Below are 19,680 nucleotides of genomic sequence, written 5' to 3'. Positions count from 1 at the left end.
ATCTTTGTGGTGGTGGGGAGAGAGCATTTCTCTCGGGGATGTTAGGGATTTGGTACCCAATTTTTCCTTATGTAGTATGTCAGTTTCTGTTACTATGACACATGCTAAAGATAATCAGCTTCTCCAAGTTTCAGTCCGTGGTTGACTGGCCTGTCGCTTTAGGGGCATGTAACAGAATAAATTATTCAAAGCATGGAGACAGTAAACAAGGAAAGAGAATGGACTAGAACGTGAGCATTTCCTCCGAGGGCACCCCAGCTGTGATCTAACTTCCTCCCACTAGGCACCATTCTTAAGGCTCAGGACTAAGTTATTAAGTCATTAGCATGTGGCCTTTGGGGGACATTCTAGATCCAAACCCATGCACATAGTAACTGAGTGACTGAATGCTTTAAAATGTCTTAACATTCTCATTTAGAATTTCCATTTCTCCTTGAAATGAAAATCTTTAATCATAGAAGCGATCAAGTGGGCTTAGAATTCAGGCTAAAATACACTGTAAACTATTTTATGATAACTTTAAGACTAAACCATAACCTCATTGTTGCCTGGGAATTTTCTGTTTTATCTCAGTTGAGCCTGCATGTAACAGTATAGAAGGAGCTATATGTTTCCAACACCGATTCACAAAGACATAGGCGACATATATCCACTAACTGCAGGAAGTCTTACTCCTCTTCTATTTGAAATAAAATTGTCACTTGATTAAGAATCCTTTTTTTCAAATTTGTGCTCACATTTTGTTTGGCACATATTGGGACCCCCCAAATATAGATGTATCTATTTAATCTATATTTTAGCATCACTGATCTTATGGAGTCATAGTCAGAGGTCCATGGTCCATGCATGCTCTGTAGAATCAATCAGAATCTTCCAGACAAGCAGAGATCAGAGGCAAATTATTCAAATGTTTGCTGCAATAAGCCAGAGGATTTCAATTTCATCTGATTACCTCTGTGCTTTTTGTTGGGTCATTCAAATTTCTGGTTCAAAGGCACAGCTCTTACCATCTTGCAAAGTTGTTTTGTTGAGTGATTTTAGTCTTGAGTTCCTATTTCACTTCCCATTTGAGACTTTAATACTGTTTCCACAGTGACAAGCCTCTGTTAATCATGGCCCTGGGAATTGAGCTCTCAAGGGTTTACACAACCCCCTTGTCTCTCAGTTCCCAGGGTTGATTGCAGCTCAAATCCTACCCTTGGGGACAAGAGACAGTGCCTGCCTACTCAGCCTGCCTGACAAACACTGTGGGCAAGCCAAAACTCAGGGACTCCTCACCAGTGTTTCAGAAATGTTAACTGAGTCTTCTACCTTAAGTCATGCAGAGGATAGAAGTAGATAGTTGTGATATAGTTTCTGAGATCTAGCAACAGCTTCCATATGCTGGCAGTGTAGATGGAGGTTTCAGTAGTAAAGGAAGTCTCTGTTATAGAGAACTATCAGGTAGACTGGGTTTTAGTGGGTAGATAAAGGAATTATGCTTAAAACTATAAACTGAAAGCCATCACTGATTTCTAAATCCCACAGGTCCTTGAAGGCTTAGCTCAAGTTTTACTTTCTATATTAAACTGTTACTGACATACAGGAAGAAGCTTTAAGTTATTGAAAACACAGCAATGATGTACAAACACTTATAAATCATTAGATGAGTTTTACATATTTCATTTTTTAAGCTATGTGTATATGTGTGGATCTGTGTCAAGAGTATATAAACACGAGTGCAGTGCATGCTGAGGCCAGAAGAGGGCACCCAGCTCCCTAAAGTCACAGGTGATTTGACTTGGATGCTAGGAACCTACCTTGGGTCTTTTGCAAACGCAGTGCATGCCTTTAACTGTTGTGCCATCTCTCCATCTGCCCCTAGATAATTTTTATGTCATAAAGAATTACTTTCCGAAAGAAGAGGACCACTGCTTATTAAGACAGAAGACATGAACCCAGAGTCCAGTAAAAAACTGTAGTGACAAGTTGGGGAGTGAATGCTCAAGTGAAAAATCCTTTTTAACTGTGTCTGTGCTCTTCAACCTGTCACTAAAGTTTACCCAGGCATTGACATTACCTTAACCTAGAATGAACCCAAGATTGCACACCACCTTGAAATAAAAGTATTTCACTAGTGGCCCTGTCTGACTGTCCAAAGAGCTCTCCAAGAGTATCTCTTCTCAGGGGTGAACATCCAGGACTCAGCTGACCATATGGTTTGCATAGACTTAAAACGAGAGAATCACGTAAAAACATTGAGATTCTTAGCTAATTCTCTGGCTAAAACCTAGTAATTTCTTTTCTAAGATTCTGACTTGGCCCTTATTTGTAGTTTATTTTTGTCTCCTCAAGATTCTTATGTTGGAGTTCTAGCTCGCTAATACCAACGATTTGACTTTGTTTAGAAGTAGGGTCATGCTGATATAATTCATTGAAGTCATACTAGAATAGGGAGGGTTCCTGATTCAATATGATCAGACCTTATAGAAGGGGGAAATGGGAACATAGAAGACAACTATGTGATACTACAGGCAAAGACTCGAGCTGCAGGGCAAGCCATCCCAAAAATTGCCCCAAACAATGGAAGCTAAAGTCATTTGTAAGATTTACCCCTGGAGATAAGTAAGGGAACATGGTTCTACTGATACTTTGATACAAAATTTTATCTCTACAACCCCAAGACAACACATCTCTGTTGTTTTATAATGGGTAACATGGATGAACGAATTTTTTTTAAGTTTGTAAGACTGAATATTTTATTTTGGGTGTTCTGTAAAGTAAATAAATAAATATATAACATTAATCTCAGCACTGGGGAGGCAGAGGCAGGCTGATCTCCACGAGTTCAATGTTAGCCTGGTCTACAGTTCTAGGACAGCCAGGGCTACCCAATGAGACTTTCTCAAAGAATAAGCCTATTTACATCAGACATCAATAAACAATGCCATCTGCCAGACAGATTCTTCCAATTTTCACTTTAAAAATTCTAAGTTATTAGTTACATAAATGCCTTGACATTCACAAAATAATACATACTGAATATTTTCATCTAAGGAGTTGTTCATATTTATTTTATGTGTGTGTTGGCTACATGTATGCACATTGCTTGTATGCCTGGTACTGGAGGCCAGAGGGCCCAGAGAGGTCCAAAGAGAGTGCTGGATCCCTTGAAACCAGAGTTACAAATCAAAATGACATCAGGTATCTGAATGCTTCAAAATGGGCATAATTGTGCACGCTTTAAAAAAATAGTATATAGCCAGGTGAGGTAGCACACCACCCTTAATCCCAGAATTTGGAAGGCAGAGACAGGCATATCCCTAAGGTCGAAGTCAGTCTGGTCTATAGTGAGCTCAGCACAGTCAGGACTACACAGAGAAACCTTTTCTTGGAATTAATTAATGAATAAATAGATAAATAAATAAATAGAAATGCATATATGCGTGCGTGCGTGCGTGTGTGTGTGTGTGTGTGTGTGTGTGCCACTTTGTGTAGGTTCCTAGGAAGGCCAGAATGTAATGTGGGATCCCCTGGAGCTAGAGTTATAGGTAGCTGTGAGCTGTTGATACAGATGCTGGAAACCAAGTCAGGTGCTCTGCAAAAGCCCAAAGTGCTTTTATCTGCTGAGCCAACTCTCTGACCTTATGATCCAGTTTGGAAAACAGTAAATTCCGCCCAGCTTTAAGTACAGTAATAACACTGCTGCCTTAGGTTGTAGTACTACTATCACAGTATGATTTGTAATTCTGGCACGTTTTACTGTTTAGATTTGTTACGAGTATTTTCCCCAACAATGAATGAGCACTGTCTACCTTAGATCAAGTCTTTAGTGTAACTAGCTTCTCCACTAGAATAAATACATACTGTACCTCAATTTGTTTGCCTGGTACTGGCAGCAGATCACTATACAGACACACTGCCAGCTCAAGCCCTATGGAATTTACACAGCATCCTTCCCCATGACTGTGTGTGAACATGAATTAAATATGCCCTTCGGCTTGAATAACTTAAATAGGGTTGGCCGCAGACATCATTCTATCATCTAAAAGGAGGAGAACAAAGTCGGTTAATCCAAGTTGCAATGGAATTCTTTTTTAAATGGCCATTTTACTTGTGTTTTTAAATACTAGATGAATTGCTGTTTTACATGACGTGCCATTTTTTAACTAATATCACTTAAAATTTCACATGAAGCATATCTATGATTTTATTTGTATCAAAATTAGCACCTGGAATGTGAACTTACAAGAACCCCCAAACTGCCGTAGCCAGTTATCAGTGACAAACTGGCTGTCTGAATTTCTTTTCTGTCTTTGTTTTCCAGACACTGCAAATGGATATAAACAAGCTGAACATAACCTTGCTTCGGATCTTCCGCCAAGGAGTGGCTGCAGCTTTGGGACTCTTACCCCAACAAGTGCACATCAACCGTCTCATTGTAAGACGCTATCTTTCACATTCTCAGAATCCCATTTGACTTTTCATCGCTAAAGGCTCCATGACTGATGAGCCAAATGTACCACATCACCTATTTTTGTAGATAAAGTTTTATTGAGGCATGTCATGTGTGACTGTTTTCATGCATACAGTGGTAGAGCTAAGTGGTTATAACACACAGAATGACCCATAAAGCCTAAACAGTTGACTGTCTGGCCCTTTACAGAAAATGGTTTATCAACCTTGTCACAGTTCAATCGTAGCTCCCCTGACTGGTGTGAATAAAGGACCAGCAACCTGACACAACTCCCAGAGTATTGTCCAGGAGAGTGGAACCTTGTGTATCAGGATCCAGACCCTGTTTGCTAAAGCCCCTTCAAGATTATCAATGGGATGGATGCTGAATGAAGAAAAAAAAGATTAAGTATGAACAAAAAAGAGTTGATCTTCACCGTAGTAACTCACATGGAATACCAAGAAAAAACTTAGATTGGCATCTGAGGTAGGGGTGAGGAAAACCTAAGAGACCAAAAGACCCACTGGGCAGGGATGACTCTAGACCTATCAATCACTCACATTCATTCTTAACCCCATTTTCTCTGTGTCTGGAAACATGGATGTCATGAGCTACTCATTCTCACTTGCATTTGAACATTGGTTAAGCCATGTGGATTAAATCGGCAGTTTAAAATCAGATGGTTTTTCTTTTTCTTTATAAAAAGCTGGCTAAGGCTTAAATGGCAGAGTCTTTGGTGGGTTGCTATTGAGATGACTCCCCAGTTAAGAGCACTTATTGCTCTTGTAGAAGACCTGGGTTTGGTTCCCAGTCCACACATGGCAGCTCATAACTACCTAGAACTCCAGTTCTAGAGTCTTCAGTATGATCTTCTGACCTCCATGAGCTCTTACACACACATACACAAGGCACATATGCACATGCACACATACACATATATGTACATACACACACATATATATTAAGAGACCAGGATTTTTCATATTGCTTTAAAATATTTCTTTATTCCTTGTATTGGGAACCCAACCAAGGACTAAATAAATGCTTTCATTGCATTAAATTGCATGCCTTGTTCAAATTCAGCTTTTTACTCTATCTAGGTATCTACATCTGTATACTCAGGTTTGGATAGAATTTGCTTTGAAGGTAGAATTATGTTTCTTTTTAATTTTTGTGGGTAAACATTGAGTTATTTCAGTTCCCACAAAAATATTATTCTGAGTTATCAATTTAGCAATTTCCTGAGTCTTAATAAGTGTTTTAAAAGTTTTTAGCACAGAAGAGAAAACACAACATTTTTAAATGTCCTTTAAGAGTAAATGTTGCCAATTGTGAGAGAATGAGAGACATTGAAGGCCTCTGTGACACCCCTCATCCATAAGAAATAGTCTAAACAGGAAGCCACTGAAGGGTGTCCTTAAAAATTGGGGTGCTGAAGTGTAGCTCTTCACTGTTGACACCTCTGGTGGTGGGGGTGGGGGAGACCTCAGTTATCTTTAAGAGGCTGGCCACTGGCAGTTTGACCGTGTTCCGATGAGTATATGGACAACACAAATGGGACTTGGTTTCTTTTTTCTTTTTCTCTTTTTGGAGGGAGGGCACAAAGGTGGGAGGGTGAACTTGGTAGGAATGGGAAATGGGTGTGATTGGAGTGCATTTCGTGAAATTCCCAAATACGAAATAAAAATATTATGTTGGAAAAAAAAGAGTAAGGATTGTGTTGGGCATGATGATGGTCACCTATAACTGTGGTAGCTAGAAGGTAGAGGCAGGAGGACTTTGGCTGGGATACATAAAGGAGTATCCAAGCTAGCCTGAGATACCTAGAGAGACGTAGTCTCAAAACAATTTAAAACTGAAGTCAGTTATTACGTTTAGGGCATCTAGCTCATGTGCATGGGTGTTATACATGTCTTGGTTCTAGATGTAGATTTACCAAGGACAGAGTTTAAAATTTGTCAGTGTTAAGGTCAAAAGAATGAGGAGAGGAATGTCAAAGCTCATCTGGCCCTCTCCTTGGCCAGTCCAGCCTACATTCACGCAGTCAGTTGATAAGGAAAGATGAAGCAAGATGGTACCTGATGGTTGATGCTTATATCGGGTTTTATCTAACTCATTTGACGTCAAAATATGCCTTTAAGTGTAAGTATTCAGGAAGCATCTGAGAATTATATATTAAGTCAACACACACCTGTAATTCTAGCACTTAGGAGACTGAGGCATGAGGTTGCAGAGATCAGGGTCAGCCTCTGTTGCCTCTGGATAGACTCTGAAATTAGCAATGGCAAACATTAATTAATTAAAATATGAAACCGAAAATGAAGTATCATCGAGTGAAATATAAAATTTCATTTTCTGGAGTGCTAACCATCTGAAGTAAGGCCATTTAACAATTTTGTACTTCAGAGTGGTGACAGTAATTCTGGGAGTGATTAATCTAGTCACATCATTTGCTAGCATGACTTCAAAGATTCCAGGAACCTGACTTTAATGTCTGTACTGTAATAACAGGTGAACATTTTGTTCATCTTTTCCAATTGTCTTTAACATACCCCAATGGCATGCTTTCACTAGGAGAAGAAGCACCATGTGGAGTTGTTTGTGTCCCCTGTAAACCGGAAACCAAGTGAGCCACAGGCCCTGCAGGCTGAGGAAGTGCTACGTTCGCTTAATGTCGATGTCTTACATCAGAGTTTACCACAGTTTGGAATTACAGACATCTCCCCTGAGGTATGGCGTTGCATGGATCAGTTCATTAAAAAAAAAACTGGGTTATCTTGATTTCCTAATCCAACCCACAAGACTTTAAGATGAAAGCCTTTAGTTGTGTGTGGATTTTAAACCAGCATTCTCTCTAAAGGTCAAAATTCTGCATGCTTCACAGTTTGTGTGTTTTTCCTTAGGCAAATTCACCTTTGGTGGTAAAGTTTCATTATTTGACACTTGATTCTTGAAATCGCTGTGACCATGTAATTATTTATTTTATTTTTCAATAAACTGTCTACAAAAAGACCAGCTAGATAGTTTTGTAAGTTGGTCATGAGAAACTGATTTGTGAAAAAACAAACAAGCAAACAAACAAAACAACCCTTCCCCCCAAACTCTACTCTGGTCTTCCTTCCTCAACAGGTGAACCCTTCATCATAACTTTTATTGTCAAAACAGTCACAAAATTTTCATTTCCCCCCATGGCTTGGAATTATGTGAGACACGCTTTTTTCCTATATGTAAGAACTCTGGATATTTTCTTCATGGTATTTTCTAAATTTGACACTTAAAAATAGTTCTCTACCATCCCTTCCATTTTCCCTACAGAGTGAATAATTGCTCCATCTCTCCTGTCAAAATTAAATTCATCAGAAAGACCAGCACCCTAAATAGATGCAAATCCAATTCACAAATCCATAGAATTTGGCTTTGAGGGAAAGAAAGCATGTACACCCAGAAATTTGGGGTAAAGAGAAATTAAGCAGCTCTCTCAGGGTGATTCAAGAGTGAAGTATAAACCAACACTCACATGTGCTAGGTCCTGAGTTCAAACCCCAGTACAGGAAGAAAAAGAAAGGGGAAGGAGGAGAGAGGAAGGGGGATAAGGAGGCAGGGAGGCAGGGAGGGAGGAAGGGAGAGACATGGAGACAGAGAAAGAGAGACTATGAATATCTAGACAAGACATGTTAATATACCACCAAGATACCAGATACCAGCACTCAGGGAGGCAGAAGCCAGAGAATCCTGAGTTCAAAGTCAGATCGGCCTACACAGAGAGTTACTGGCCAGCCTGAGCTACAGCGTGAAACACCTTTTCAAACAAAACAAAATAAATCCTTATTCTATGATTGTTTTATTATTCCTCTTTCTGGTAAGCCCCATTCATTGCCTTTTATTTCAGCTAATACCATAGGGATTATATAAAAAAAAAACCTTAGTACTCAACCGTTGGCATCTTGCTAGGACAATTTGCTCTATGAGGTTAGTGTCAAGTCTTTGCATAGTGTCAACCACCCAAAGCCTAAGTTACTTCACATTCAAAATGAATACAGTCCTTATCTAATGGACTTGACATAGGATTAAAGTTTTTAAATATGTGTGAAAACCCTCAAATTTTGTGTGTACCAAACAAATGTGATTTGAATGTAGATAACATAAAATTTAGAATATACAGTCCTTTGGTGTATTCAGTAGATTGGGTTCAGGGCACCAATGTTTACCAAAATCATCAGACATTTGAATTTCTAATGTAAAGTTATATCTGTGTGTACCTTATGAACATGCTTCCATAGGCATCAAATCTTCACTAGTTACTTATAATGCATAATATAATGTAACTGAAGCTCATAGGGTTGCTTTGGTGATTGGGAATTAGCAGCAAGAAACTGTACAGATGAACCGAAGATGAATTTTTTTCACTAGTATTTTCTATCCACAGTTGGTTGAATTTGTGGGTATAGAAGCCATAGATAGGAGGACAAACTATATATCACTGCTGAACCAAGACACTCACCCTTTTACTTACACTCCTTCCTACTGCTTTTGGTCTTGTTCCCTACCCTGCCCCTCTCTCTCGTGCACAAAACTTGCTTCTTTTTTATTCTTATGTTTTTGCAAGCAGAGTAACCTTCTTTAATGTGAACCTGGCTTTCTCCCCTAATTTCGTGATTCTTTGGCTTCAAACTACAATACAATGTGGTCCAGATTTCTTGGTATGGTGTATGGTCCTCCACATGCTGGACTTTGTAGCTCCCGAGTGGCTCTTCAGGTTATGTTATAGAGCAATTCTAAATTTCTTAGCTACCATGACCCCCCCAATTCCACTCCTTGCACTCTGGCATTTCTGCAAACCTTTCTGCTTCATCAGCCTGTTTAATGGCACAGCCTCTCATGGTTCCTTTAAGAACTCAGGTGTTTGTTGCATCCCCACAGAACGTAGAGCAGAGACCCCTTCTGCTTTGTGTGTCTTCAAGACTGTCTCTGTACTGTAGGCTCCTCAGTGGGACATGCCATGACATTCTGTCACTGTCTTTATTTCATTCAGCAATGTAATGGACAGAATAATAGAAGCTGAGTAAATGAGTAGCCAAACACTGTGCTGAGCCCTGTCCAAATTTAGGAAAACAAATAAACAAGCCAAGAAATATGGAGAGTGGTTCTCACATTAATTGAACTGTGTTCACAAATAGCAAATCAATACAAACTGATGACTTTAGGTTGTAAAGAACACAGCAAGAATGCGTTCTATTTAATAGAATAGTTCTAACACAACTATTTAAAGTTTGTATTTTAATTTAGAAAATAGAAAGTTCACAACATCTGTTCTCACATAGCAATGAGATAAACATTAAAATAAGCACATGATAAGAATATGGTTTTTGAAAACTCAAGTACTTGAGCGGAGGGGTCTCCCAACATATAACTACAGTGAAGAAGTAGCCTACATGAACCACCTATCAGAAAGCTATTGGGCCTCAGTAGATAACAAAGCCTTCCTGAATTTAGCAAGTGTATTTAGTGACCAAAATATGATATGTTCTGATAAATTTGTTGGAATCTAAAACACGAATAAAATCTAAGAACTGTATAACCTGTGAAATATTCAGCATAAGAGCTCATCAAGTGTTTGAATTGACTGTAAAGGGACTGTTTGAACCTTTTGTTTAGCTCTAGAAGGCCCAGTCCTGAAACTCTAACTGTAATAAGGAGAAAGCCAAGAAAGACAGTGTCTATAGTGTGCAGATACCCAAGGCTGTTTCATGTTCAGCAGGAGCAGCTCTGCAGATATGATGGAGGACAGTTGTGCAAAGCTACCCAGCTTTTCTCTAAGTTCCCCCATGTCTTTTTCTTCTTCCTGCAATTACGGTTTTATAACAGCTGGTGTCTCAACACTGTCTTACCTTGTAATCCTCAAAATATATCTTACTATGGCAGAGTAGCCATTAATGGCGGGGGAGAGGGGATACCACAACACATCCATTTGTAGCATTTCACTATTTCAAAGCATCTATTCCTAAATTTAGGTTAATTATTTTCATGGAACAATGTGTTTTTGCTACTCATTATGTTCCTGATTTGTTTGTTTGTTTTGATAGAAATGACTCAGAAACTAAAGAAAAATACCAAACAGAGAATTAATTCTGCTCATCATCTATTTCCAATCTGGGTTTCTTGAAGGAAAGAGATCTTTTCTTTCTTTTCTGGAGTGAAGGTCTCTAACACAGGGCATCACTCTGTAACTAGCTGTCCTGGAACTTATGATAGCCTAGGACTCTTGATAATCCTGCCTCAGGCTTCCCAGTGCTGCGACTACAGATGGATGCCATCACATTATTCCTCTATGTATGTGGTATGTGGTACCTGGAACATTATAAGCACATATTTTTTTATTATAAGATGCCCATAAAAACAAAAAAACAACCTTCCTCTTGTTCTGTAAGTTCCAGAGAAATAAAATTAAATTCACTCTTCTAGTTTTTATTGGCAATTCCCCCCCCAAGAATTGTTAGCTAATCATTGAAACATTAAGTTCCATATTAATATTGAACAAATTTTTAGGTTTTTATTTTCATTCATTTGCATATTACTCCAGTTTCCTAACTATTGTGTCTCAAAGGAGGAAGTCCCCTTCTTTAAGCAACAGGCTGAGGAATTGGCTGGTACTTGATGGGATATGTACAAAGAGAAAATTCATACCATGTAAAATATAACCATTATTTGTGAGTTGGGTGATTGTTCCTTCAAACTCGGAACATTAGCCAGCCGGCAAGTGTAAAGAGTTCCACACCAGGCACACAAGGCTGAGGGCATATAGCAATGGTGTTAAAATACTACATCATGAGGGTCAAGTGCTTGCACTGTGTATAATGCAATTGAAGTCTGGCACTTACTCAACCCAGACATATGGCTGTGAGGTGCATCTCACTAATCTGCCCCCAACAAACGAACCAGACCATTTCTAACATTTCCATTTCATTTTGGGGGTCTCATTGCTTCCAGCAAGGTATGCCTCCTGAAGTCTCTGCATCGGACCACCTTCCCTGATAACAGGAACTGGAAAGAAAATGGAAAAGGAGGAGAGAATTAAAGAATGGAAAGGAGAGATGTGGAATGGAGGGCAGAACCAACTACAAGACATAGGGTTATCGAACAGCTAGGGGGGGCATTGTCATAGATAAAGGAAACGTCTCAGATTTTAAATAAGAAAAACACCAGCTTCTTTCCCTGCACCTAAGTTGAAGGGCAGGGCAACACAGCTATGAAATGTGCCATAAAGATGTTATAGTGGCATTAACTTGACCTGACCTGGGAGTCTGTGAATTATTGAACCCTCGGTCCCTGACAAAATCTAAAGGCCACTGGGTTCACCCTATGCAAAGGCTGAGATGGGAGATTATTGTGGATTGCAATCTTTTGATGTGTGGGCTCTTGACTGCAAACTTTTCCTTTATTACCGGCCCTTATTGAGCTGTTTAGATCTCAGAACAGATACAGCAGTGCTCAGCAGGGGCAGTGTGACTCAGAAGGAAATCTATTTACCAAGAATGTACAGTGACTAAGTTCCAGTTCACAACAAGAACCTTTTTTATTTTAGCTGGGGGTGGGGTACGGGAGGGTGCAGGATAATTCTTCCATTATCATCACTGGATTTAAAAAAAATCAAAACAGGTCTGTCTTCCAAAGACAGGAACATGTTTATAGTCTTGAGAACTGCGGAGCTACCGAGGGAAAATGGACCCAACCAGAGGGGAACAGAAGAACACTTCCCACTCTTCTAACCACCCCTTTTTCAAGTTTTACATGACTTTAAGCTCAAATCCTTTTACTTAAATTTGACAAATTCATGCTGCCTGTTTGAAGCCTTAACTAGTTTGCTTTTATAGCAAACAATGGATGCCATTTAGTTGACTGAAAAAAAAACTTCAATTCTGTTCTCTATTCCTACAATAGTTTTCTTTTCTATTAGCTTCTAGCTGTGTTTATAGAGAAACTGGAGCAAAAAGAAAAAAAGAAATGGCCTAGCTGTTTTCAAAGAAGTGAAAGAAAATTGTCACTGGAAACCAGAATTTCCAGCAGGGTCTTGGGTTACTAATCACCTCACCAAATCAAGTACTAACGGATTCTCTATTAATCAAAATACATACCTAAGTCATTTCCTTTATGTACCCGTCTCCCTAGAAAAGTAAAAAGCTGTATTCTGGTGATATATTATTTATGATTTATTAAAGCTTTCTGAAGATCAGAAGAGCAAAGTGGTGGTGGTGTACACCTTTAACCCCCAACTATATTAGTCTCTGGGGTTTTTTATTTATCACGTTACATTGTATCATGAGTACACAAATAAGTCTCTCTCCAAATGATTTGTGTCATCATAAATGAACTCAAAAGTTTTCTTGCTCATTATTCTACAAAAACTTAATTGAGTACAAAGATTAAAATTCCAATAAAGTCACTTTCAAGATTAATACTTGTATTTAATTTTCCTAAGGTTAGATATGCTTTCTTAACCTTAAAATTAACTAGAAATTATCTCAAAATGTAGGCATCTAGAATATAGGTTTAATTTGAGGCTTCCTTTGTCTTTGGAGTTAATAGTAAAGGATAGACACATGCTCTCCTAAGGATTGTAAAACAGCCTTAAAAGTGAGCTGGGACATTTTGCTTGATACAGACTTACTGTTTTTCCTACTCAGATACCAACTAGTTTTTTCAGGGTAAAATTACATCTACAATGTCATTAGCTTATAAAATATTCTCATATTTAGGCATGGTGGTCCATGCCTGTGACCCCAGCACCTAGGGAATTGCCATGAGTTCAAGGCCAGCCTGTGCTACAGAAGGAAAGAATCTGCCTAAGACAGAAAACAAAAGTTTAGAGCATCTATTGATGTACTGTCCTGTTTTGAAGAATGAGTAACATAGACCCAAGAGATACTTCTTCTCTAGCTCCACTCCCAAAGCAAGGAGGAGAAGCAATAAAAATTAAAATAATCCTATTTATTTACCATTTATTACTAAATAATTCTGACCTGGTGGGTGTTCCCTGTTCCTTTAAATAAAACATAATATCCTGGCAATTTCTATGTGGGATGGTTGCGTGAGTCAGGTTTTGACAAAGTAAGCTCCATTTAAAGGGGAAACCGATGTGCTGAAAGGGAGAAGAAAACAAAACAGAATGGTCCCGTCGCCGGGGCTTCTTTACTAAACCATCACGAGCTTTCTGTTTGCACCTGTTTCACTTGTGTTTGAAAGAGCAGTGTGCACGTGGGAGGGGACTCGGAGGACGGAGAGCTTCAAAAACAATTCCTCGGCACAGAAAAGCACAGAGCTTGCTCACCTGTGAACCAGGTAGCTTCCAAGAGAGGCAGTACAGGACCAGGACGTGGGGGAAGGCAAGCGCCCAGGTGTCTGTCCCACATGCCTACCCCCTCCCTCACAGGATCTTCGGATACAGAGGATGGCTGTCCTGTGCCTGAACAGATAGAGAAACGGCTGCGGCAGTGGGGGGTGGAGGTGTGTTTTACTACACTGAGTGAAATCAAGCTAAAATATGTTGATGGTCTGACAAGAACGCTGGTTTCCTCAAGCTCTCCTTTAACACCGGGCTTTCTGTTTTGCTTTTTAAAGAAAAATGTTTTACAAGGGCAGCACGAAGCGGACAGAATCTGGAGCAAAGAAGGATTTTACGCTGTTGTCATTTTTCTCAGCATCTTTGTTATTATAGTAACCTGTTTGATGGTAAGTTTCCTTCTTTGTGTGTCTTATCCTTTGCGAATCCCACTGCTTAATAATATTAGCTATCTTGCCACTTGAATGAATGTTGAAAAGACCCCGGGCAGCAGCCAGCCTATAATCTTGTTAGCATGGGACTGCTCTGTGGCAGCAGGTGACTGACTGATGGCTGAGACTGTGAGATGTGTGGATGCTGACCTCTATAGTGAGACTAGGCTGCACTGAAGTAAGTGTTCAGTATCCAGACCAACCCCACGTGAAGATTTAGAAGGTGATTTACTGAGGTCATGTAGCCCTTAACATCACGGAAGTTTCACGTGCACACTTGGGTCTGGCTCCAGTTTTTCTCTTATGTCCCCTTTAGGGAGCATAGAAAAAAAATTTAAAGACACATGTCTTTGGCGAAAAGCTTTCTCCCAAGGGGAGGGTTTATTTCCTTATTTTAAATGGCCTTGAAGTTATTCTAAGAAACATCAAGCATTAATGGAAGTGATTATAGCCTTGAAGGTAACCCACTCACTGCTACCTCATTTCCAGTTGAATGAATAATATATAAGAATGAAAGTAAACACTACAATTGTTCTACAGGTCATGATCTATAACCAATAAAGCACAGTCCCGATTTTAAAAAGTAAAACCCAAAATAAACTGAACCCACTAAATTAGACCAGGCTTTGGTATTGAATTTGATATGGAATGAGTTAATAGTTATTTTTCAAATAGAATGAAGTGAGTTTTGTTTTTTGTTGTTGTTGTTGTTGCTGGGTTTGTTTTTGGTTTTGTTTTTTTTTTTTTTTGTACTACTCTTTTGATATTTTGTGATGGAGCATAGTGTTTGGAGTTTACAAATGGGTTTAATATCTTTTCTTGTATGTTATGTTCTCTTTATTTTGCATATTTCAGGAAATGCTTCCTCTTTTTTTTTACACATCCCGCCCCCCCCCAAAGACATAATGTTAATGATTCTATCTACAATCAAGAGTGTTGCCAAGAGTTTTTGTTACATTTTATTCATTTGTGTTCCTGCTTCTGGAAATGGATTTATCTCAGAAAGATTGAGACTCAGTCTAGAAAGAAAGAGAGGCTCAGTGGACCTGAAATCGAGGGATATAAATAAGGTCATAAATGGATTAAAGACAGGCACAGTTCCAAAAATCTCAAAATACAGGACATAGCAAGAACAACATAAAACACCCATCATAACAGAGTCAAAGATATGACCTTTTGGATCAGAAATTGAACTTCCAAAAATTATGACCCAGTAATCAAAACAATAATTTAAGAACTAAGTTTAAAAGAGATTTCATATCTTAAATGGTATTAAGGAAAAGAGTTTTGATGGAAAAGATGGAAAGTTTTATAGAGACTTCCGACTACTGGCTTGAAGGGTGTTGTTCCTTCTCATGGATGACTGCACTTTAACATATGTGATTCTTTTTTCCTTATCCCAGAAATCACAAGTTCTGTTCTCTGTCTTGTCAGTCATAATTGTAATTACTCCGTTTCACAGATTCAAGGGAATGGAGGAGCTGGAACTGTGGCCCAGTAGAACACTTGCTTAGAGCTGAAACTGTGGCTTAGAAGAACACTTGCTTAGAGCTTGTGAGTTCCTGTGTTCAATCCCCATCACTGTAGTGAGAAAACAGAAGAATTAAAGGAGAGTGAAAACAAGAGCAGAAATGATAAAAGCTGAGGATTTTCAGATTATTGATGAGTAAGATTCAGAAGAACAAAGACAAATTGAAAGGAGGATTGTGGAAAGTCTGGTCACAGGCAGGCTTTGAGGAAAGAGCAGAAAAGGGATGGAGTTTATGTTGACATGAAAGGTATGTTTCAGATTCAGTGACTGTAACTCAGTAATGTCCAGGTATCCCACATGCCTAGGCATAACAATGCACTGGTCTCAGAGTAAAGGGCCCATGGTGGCCATACCCTTAACCTCTTGGGTGCAAGGCCAACTCTTCCTTTCCCAATACTGGCAAAACATCAATGTAAATGTCTCAAACCTGAATAAGCCTGTTACAGTGTTACTAGGAGAAATCAAGAAAGCAGTGCTTCAACAGTATGGATGACTGCTGTTGGGTTTGTTGCAGATTCATCTACTCATTCAAGCAATGTATCCATAGGTAACATACTCATGTAGAGGGTCTACTGCGGGAAAGGAGAGGACAAGGTACATAAAGTCACTGTTCTCTGGAGCTTTAACTCTGGAAAGAAATGCAGACAAAGATCAACATTTTTAAAATATCAAATAGTGAACACACTCTATGGTTTCATCTATATGACATCCTGAGAAACACAAAAGTATAAAGATATTGAAAGGATCCCTGGATGTCAAGACATGATGGATGGAGGGGTTGTTGGAAGGAGGATATAGGTTTTATGGCAATGAACTTGTGTATTCTGATGACAGCATGGCATTGTGAGTTCATCAAAAGTGTAAAATGTGTATCACTAAGAGTGACTTCATCTACACCGTGGCGATGAGTGAATAGTAACAGTATATCAAGACTAGTTCATCTATTATAGCAAATATAAAACAATAAAATTAAATAAACATTTTAAAATGTTTTAGCCAGACATGGTGGCACACACCTTTAATACCAGCATTCAGGGAGTCAGAGGCAGCTGGATCTCTATGAGTTCAAGGCTAGCCTGGTCTACAAAGGGAGTTATAGGACATCCAGAGCTATACAGAGAAATCCTGTCTCAAAAAATTGAAAAATAAAAATATATAACAAAATATACTACACCAACTAAAGATATTTATGAAACAAACATGTATAAGAACTTGGTATTTTCTACTCAATTTTTCCATAAGCATAAAAAGTCTTATCAATTCTTTGTTAAGTATCAAAATGTAATAAGGACCACAAAGAAGACAGCATGATAGTTAGTAATGAGGCAGAACAGTCAGACATTTGGAAGATACAAGCATGAATGTGAACATGTCCTGGAGAGAGCTCAGCTGCAGAATGGCGTCGGGGGGAAACAACTATTAGGTTCAAGGGGAAACTGGAAACGCATCCATGCAGGTTACATGAGTGTATTAAGAAGATTGATTCCTACTTAGTGGTTAGGGAAGAAGGGAGTGTGAACTACGGGACAGGTAGACCCTTCCAGGGTTCTTACGACAAGGATGATGGCGGTGAGCTGGAATGGGGGAGGATGGAGATGAAGAGGTACAAAAGATGGAGAGCTGTGTGATGGTAGAAGGAGCAGGACTTGCAGGGTCCTGGTGATCAGGAGGAAGGGAAGTACCAAGAATGTCCCCGGGTCATCTGCCTGGTTTACTGGGTAGTGGGCTTCCCTTTCTAGGGAAGAAACATGTTAAAGGGTGGGGAACAAATATGGAAAAACACAACGCTTCACTTGTGTGCAGGTGATTATTAGATAAATGGCAGAAATGATTGACTGATTGATTGATTGATTTCAAACACTAGCTTACATTTTACAGTGAAATGGTCACTTAAAAAGGAACAAAGGAACCAGCAATGCTTAGGAAGGGATTGATATTCATTGAAAAATAATACTCTCTAATAGGATTAAGGCAAAGCAAATTTATCTGATACAATTTGCCACACTTCACATTTAGAGACATGTCAAATATGATTACCTAAAGTCAACTCATCTTCCTGAGTCCAAATGCTTCTGATATTTATCTTAAATTAATTTTTTTGCCAGGCTCTCTTAGTAATAGTTACACAGCATACATTTTGTGCTGAAGTTTACTGAGATATGCTTTCTGATTCTCAAATGCACTGTTCAACCATTCCCTACACTTCTGACGATTCCATGTCAAAGAAAAAACTATCATTAATAATGTTTCTTATGGCATTAATTATGTTTATGAAGCATCAAGTGTTATTATTTGTGTTCAGCCTCCTTACAAAGTGTTCAAATGAAAATCAGATACTTTTTATTATGACATTATATAGGTAAATTGTTGTAATGGATGGTTATAAGGTTATATATGCTCTACAACAATAACATAAAACTCACCAAGTTTTTGAAATGTAACATATTGTTTACTTCCCTTAAAATACAAAAAAAGGAGTATATATTGCCAGGCATAAAAATTAGATAAGCATGACATTTTCAAATGTGTGACTTATTTAGCACTTCTCACATGTGAATGCAGAGTGGGTGGCATGATGGCAAATAGGCAAATAGAATTTTCCAAGAAAAAAGAAATGTGTGGGCAACTTTGACTCCATTCAGTCTGTTTTCGATGGAGGAAATTTATTACTGAGAAAAATCCATTCTTAAGCTTAAGTACATGATAGAAAGAACACCACTTATCATCTTAACTAGATCTTTAAATATACTTACAGGCTCGTTCAAAAGTGTGAATGTATTCATGAAATATACATAGAGATATCTAGAGGCCAGATGTTGGAATTTATGAACAGCTGTGTCAGTAAAAGTGCTGACAAGGTAGACCCACAGAAGGGCCATCCAGGGATGAAGTCAAGGGTTTTCCAGTCAGGGTCTGGGAACTGAGGCAGGAAATAGGGCACTGGACCATCAGGCTCTGAGCATCATTCCCTAATTTCATGTCAGAAGTGGACATAAACAGCTGTGTTCTTCTGACCTGTTATGTATAATCTTGAGGGATAAGGGAGATACAGCCAGATACATGGGTGATGCAATTGACGGCGACACCATCTCCAAAGTAGGCTCATAGCTCCAACTATTCTTATCATGAATTAAGTAGTCTACAGTCTCCCCTTACTCACAGTGGTAAAAATCATAGCTGTAATCACCAATAGTATATCACATACCTCCTGGTCCCAAAGGACACATACTGCAGGACACAAAGTAATGTTTTAAGTCCCTAAGGTCACTGATGAGCAAGCCAGGACTCAGAAAAGATAAAGTGACTTGATTCACAGCAAACAATGGGTGGGTGTGCATGGGAGGTGTGGAAGGGTAGGAAGGATTGGAATTAGAGTCAGGTCCATCTGGGTTGAAAGTCTAAGCTCACTGCCATGACTCTGCTTGATTCTACAGAGGAGTCAACCGTGGTTTCCTTTGTTCCTGTTGGCTCATGTTGTGAACTTCTATTTCTAGCCACATGTAGGTCCTGGAGCACAGGAGTGTGCCTGTGTTTATCAGATGGACTCCACCCATGCAAGACTGAATAAGCGTTTGCTAGTCCATACCTGTGTGCTAAGGGCACACCCACTCGCACTTAGTACCTTGTACCGGACTTGATTTTACACATCTGTCTCCTGGAAACCTCTGCGTTCCTAAGGAGCATAGTCGGTCATGGGCCACGTCTGCATCATTTCCAGGGTGGATGAGGAATGTTAATGCCATTGAAAGACTAAACACTGGACTGGAGAGATGGCTCAGAGGTTAAGACTAAACACTTTTGTAACTTACTATAAAATGTCATACAGAACACTGTCTATTTGGGCCATCATTTTAAAATTGGAGCACATCTTAATCCAAACACAATGTGTTTCTGTTACTTGTGAGATTTTAAATATGAAAATTATGACGGCAAAATTTCTCAAAGG

At 39.0% G+C, this 19,680-nt stretch overlaps 1 protein-coding gene across 5 annotated transcripts in view; it reads left to right on the top strand.

Annotated features, from left to right (window-relative positions):
• Ptprr (protein tyrosine phosphatase receptor type R) overlaps positions 1-19,680 on the top strand; it is a 211,154-nt gene that overhangs the window by 114,577 nt on the left and 76,897 nt on the right. For 2 of the 5 annotated variants that reach the window (XM_040754843.1, XM_040754845.1), the window contains 3 exons: positions 4,307-4,420; positions 7,010-7,165; positions 14,051-14,161. In XM_040754843.1, coding sequence (XP_040610777.1) covers positions 4,307-4,420; positions 7,010-7,165; positions 14,051-14,161 — 381 coding nt within the window. The other 3 variants (XM_040754844.1, XM_040754848.1, XM_040754846.1) reach the window with 3 other exon arrangements.

This window comes from Mesocricetus auratus, unplaced genomic scaffold, assembly GCF_017639785.1.
Source record: "Mesocricetus auratus isolate SY011 unplaced genomic scaffold, BCM_Maur_2.0 Super-Scaffold_100011, whole genome shotgun sequence".
NCBI lineage: Eukaryota > Metazoa > Chordata > Mammalia > Rodentia > Cricetidae > Mesocricetus > Mesocricetus auratus.
Note: the sequence above shows the minus strand (reverse complement) of the source record. Positions and strands in the feature narration are given on the sequence as shown.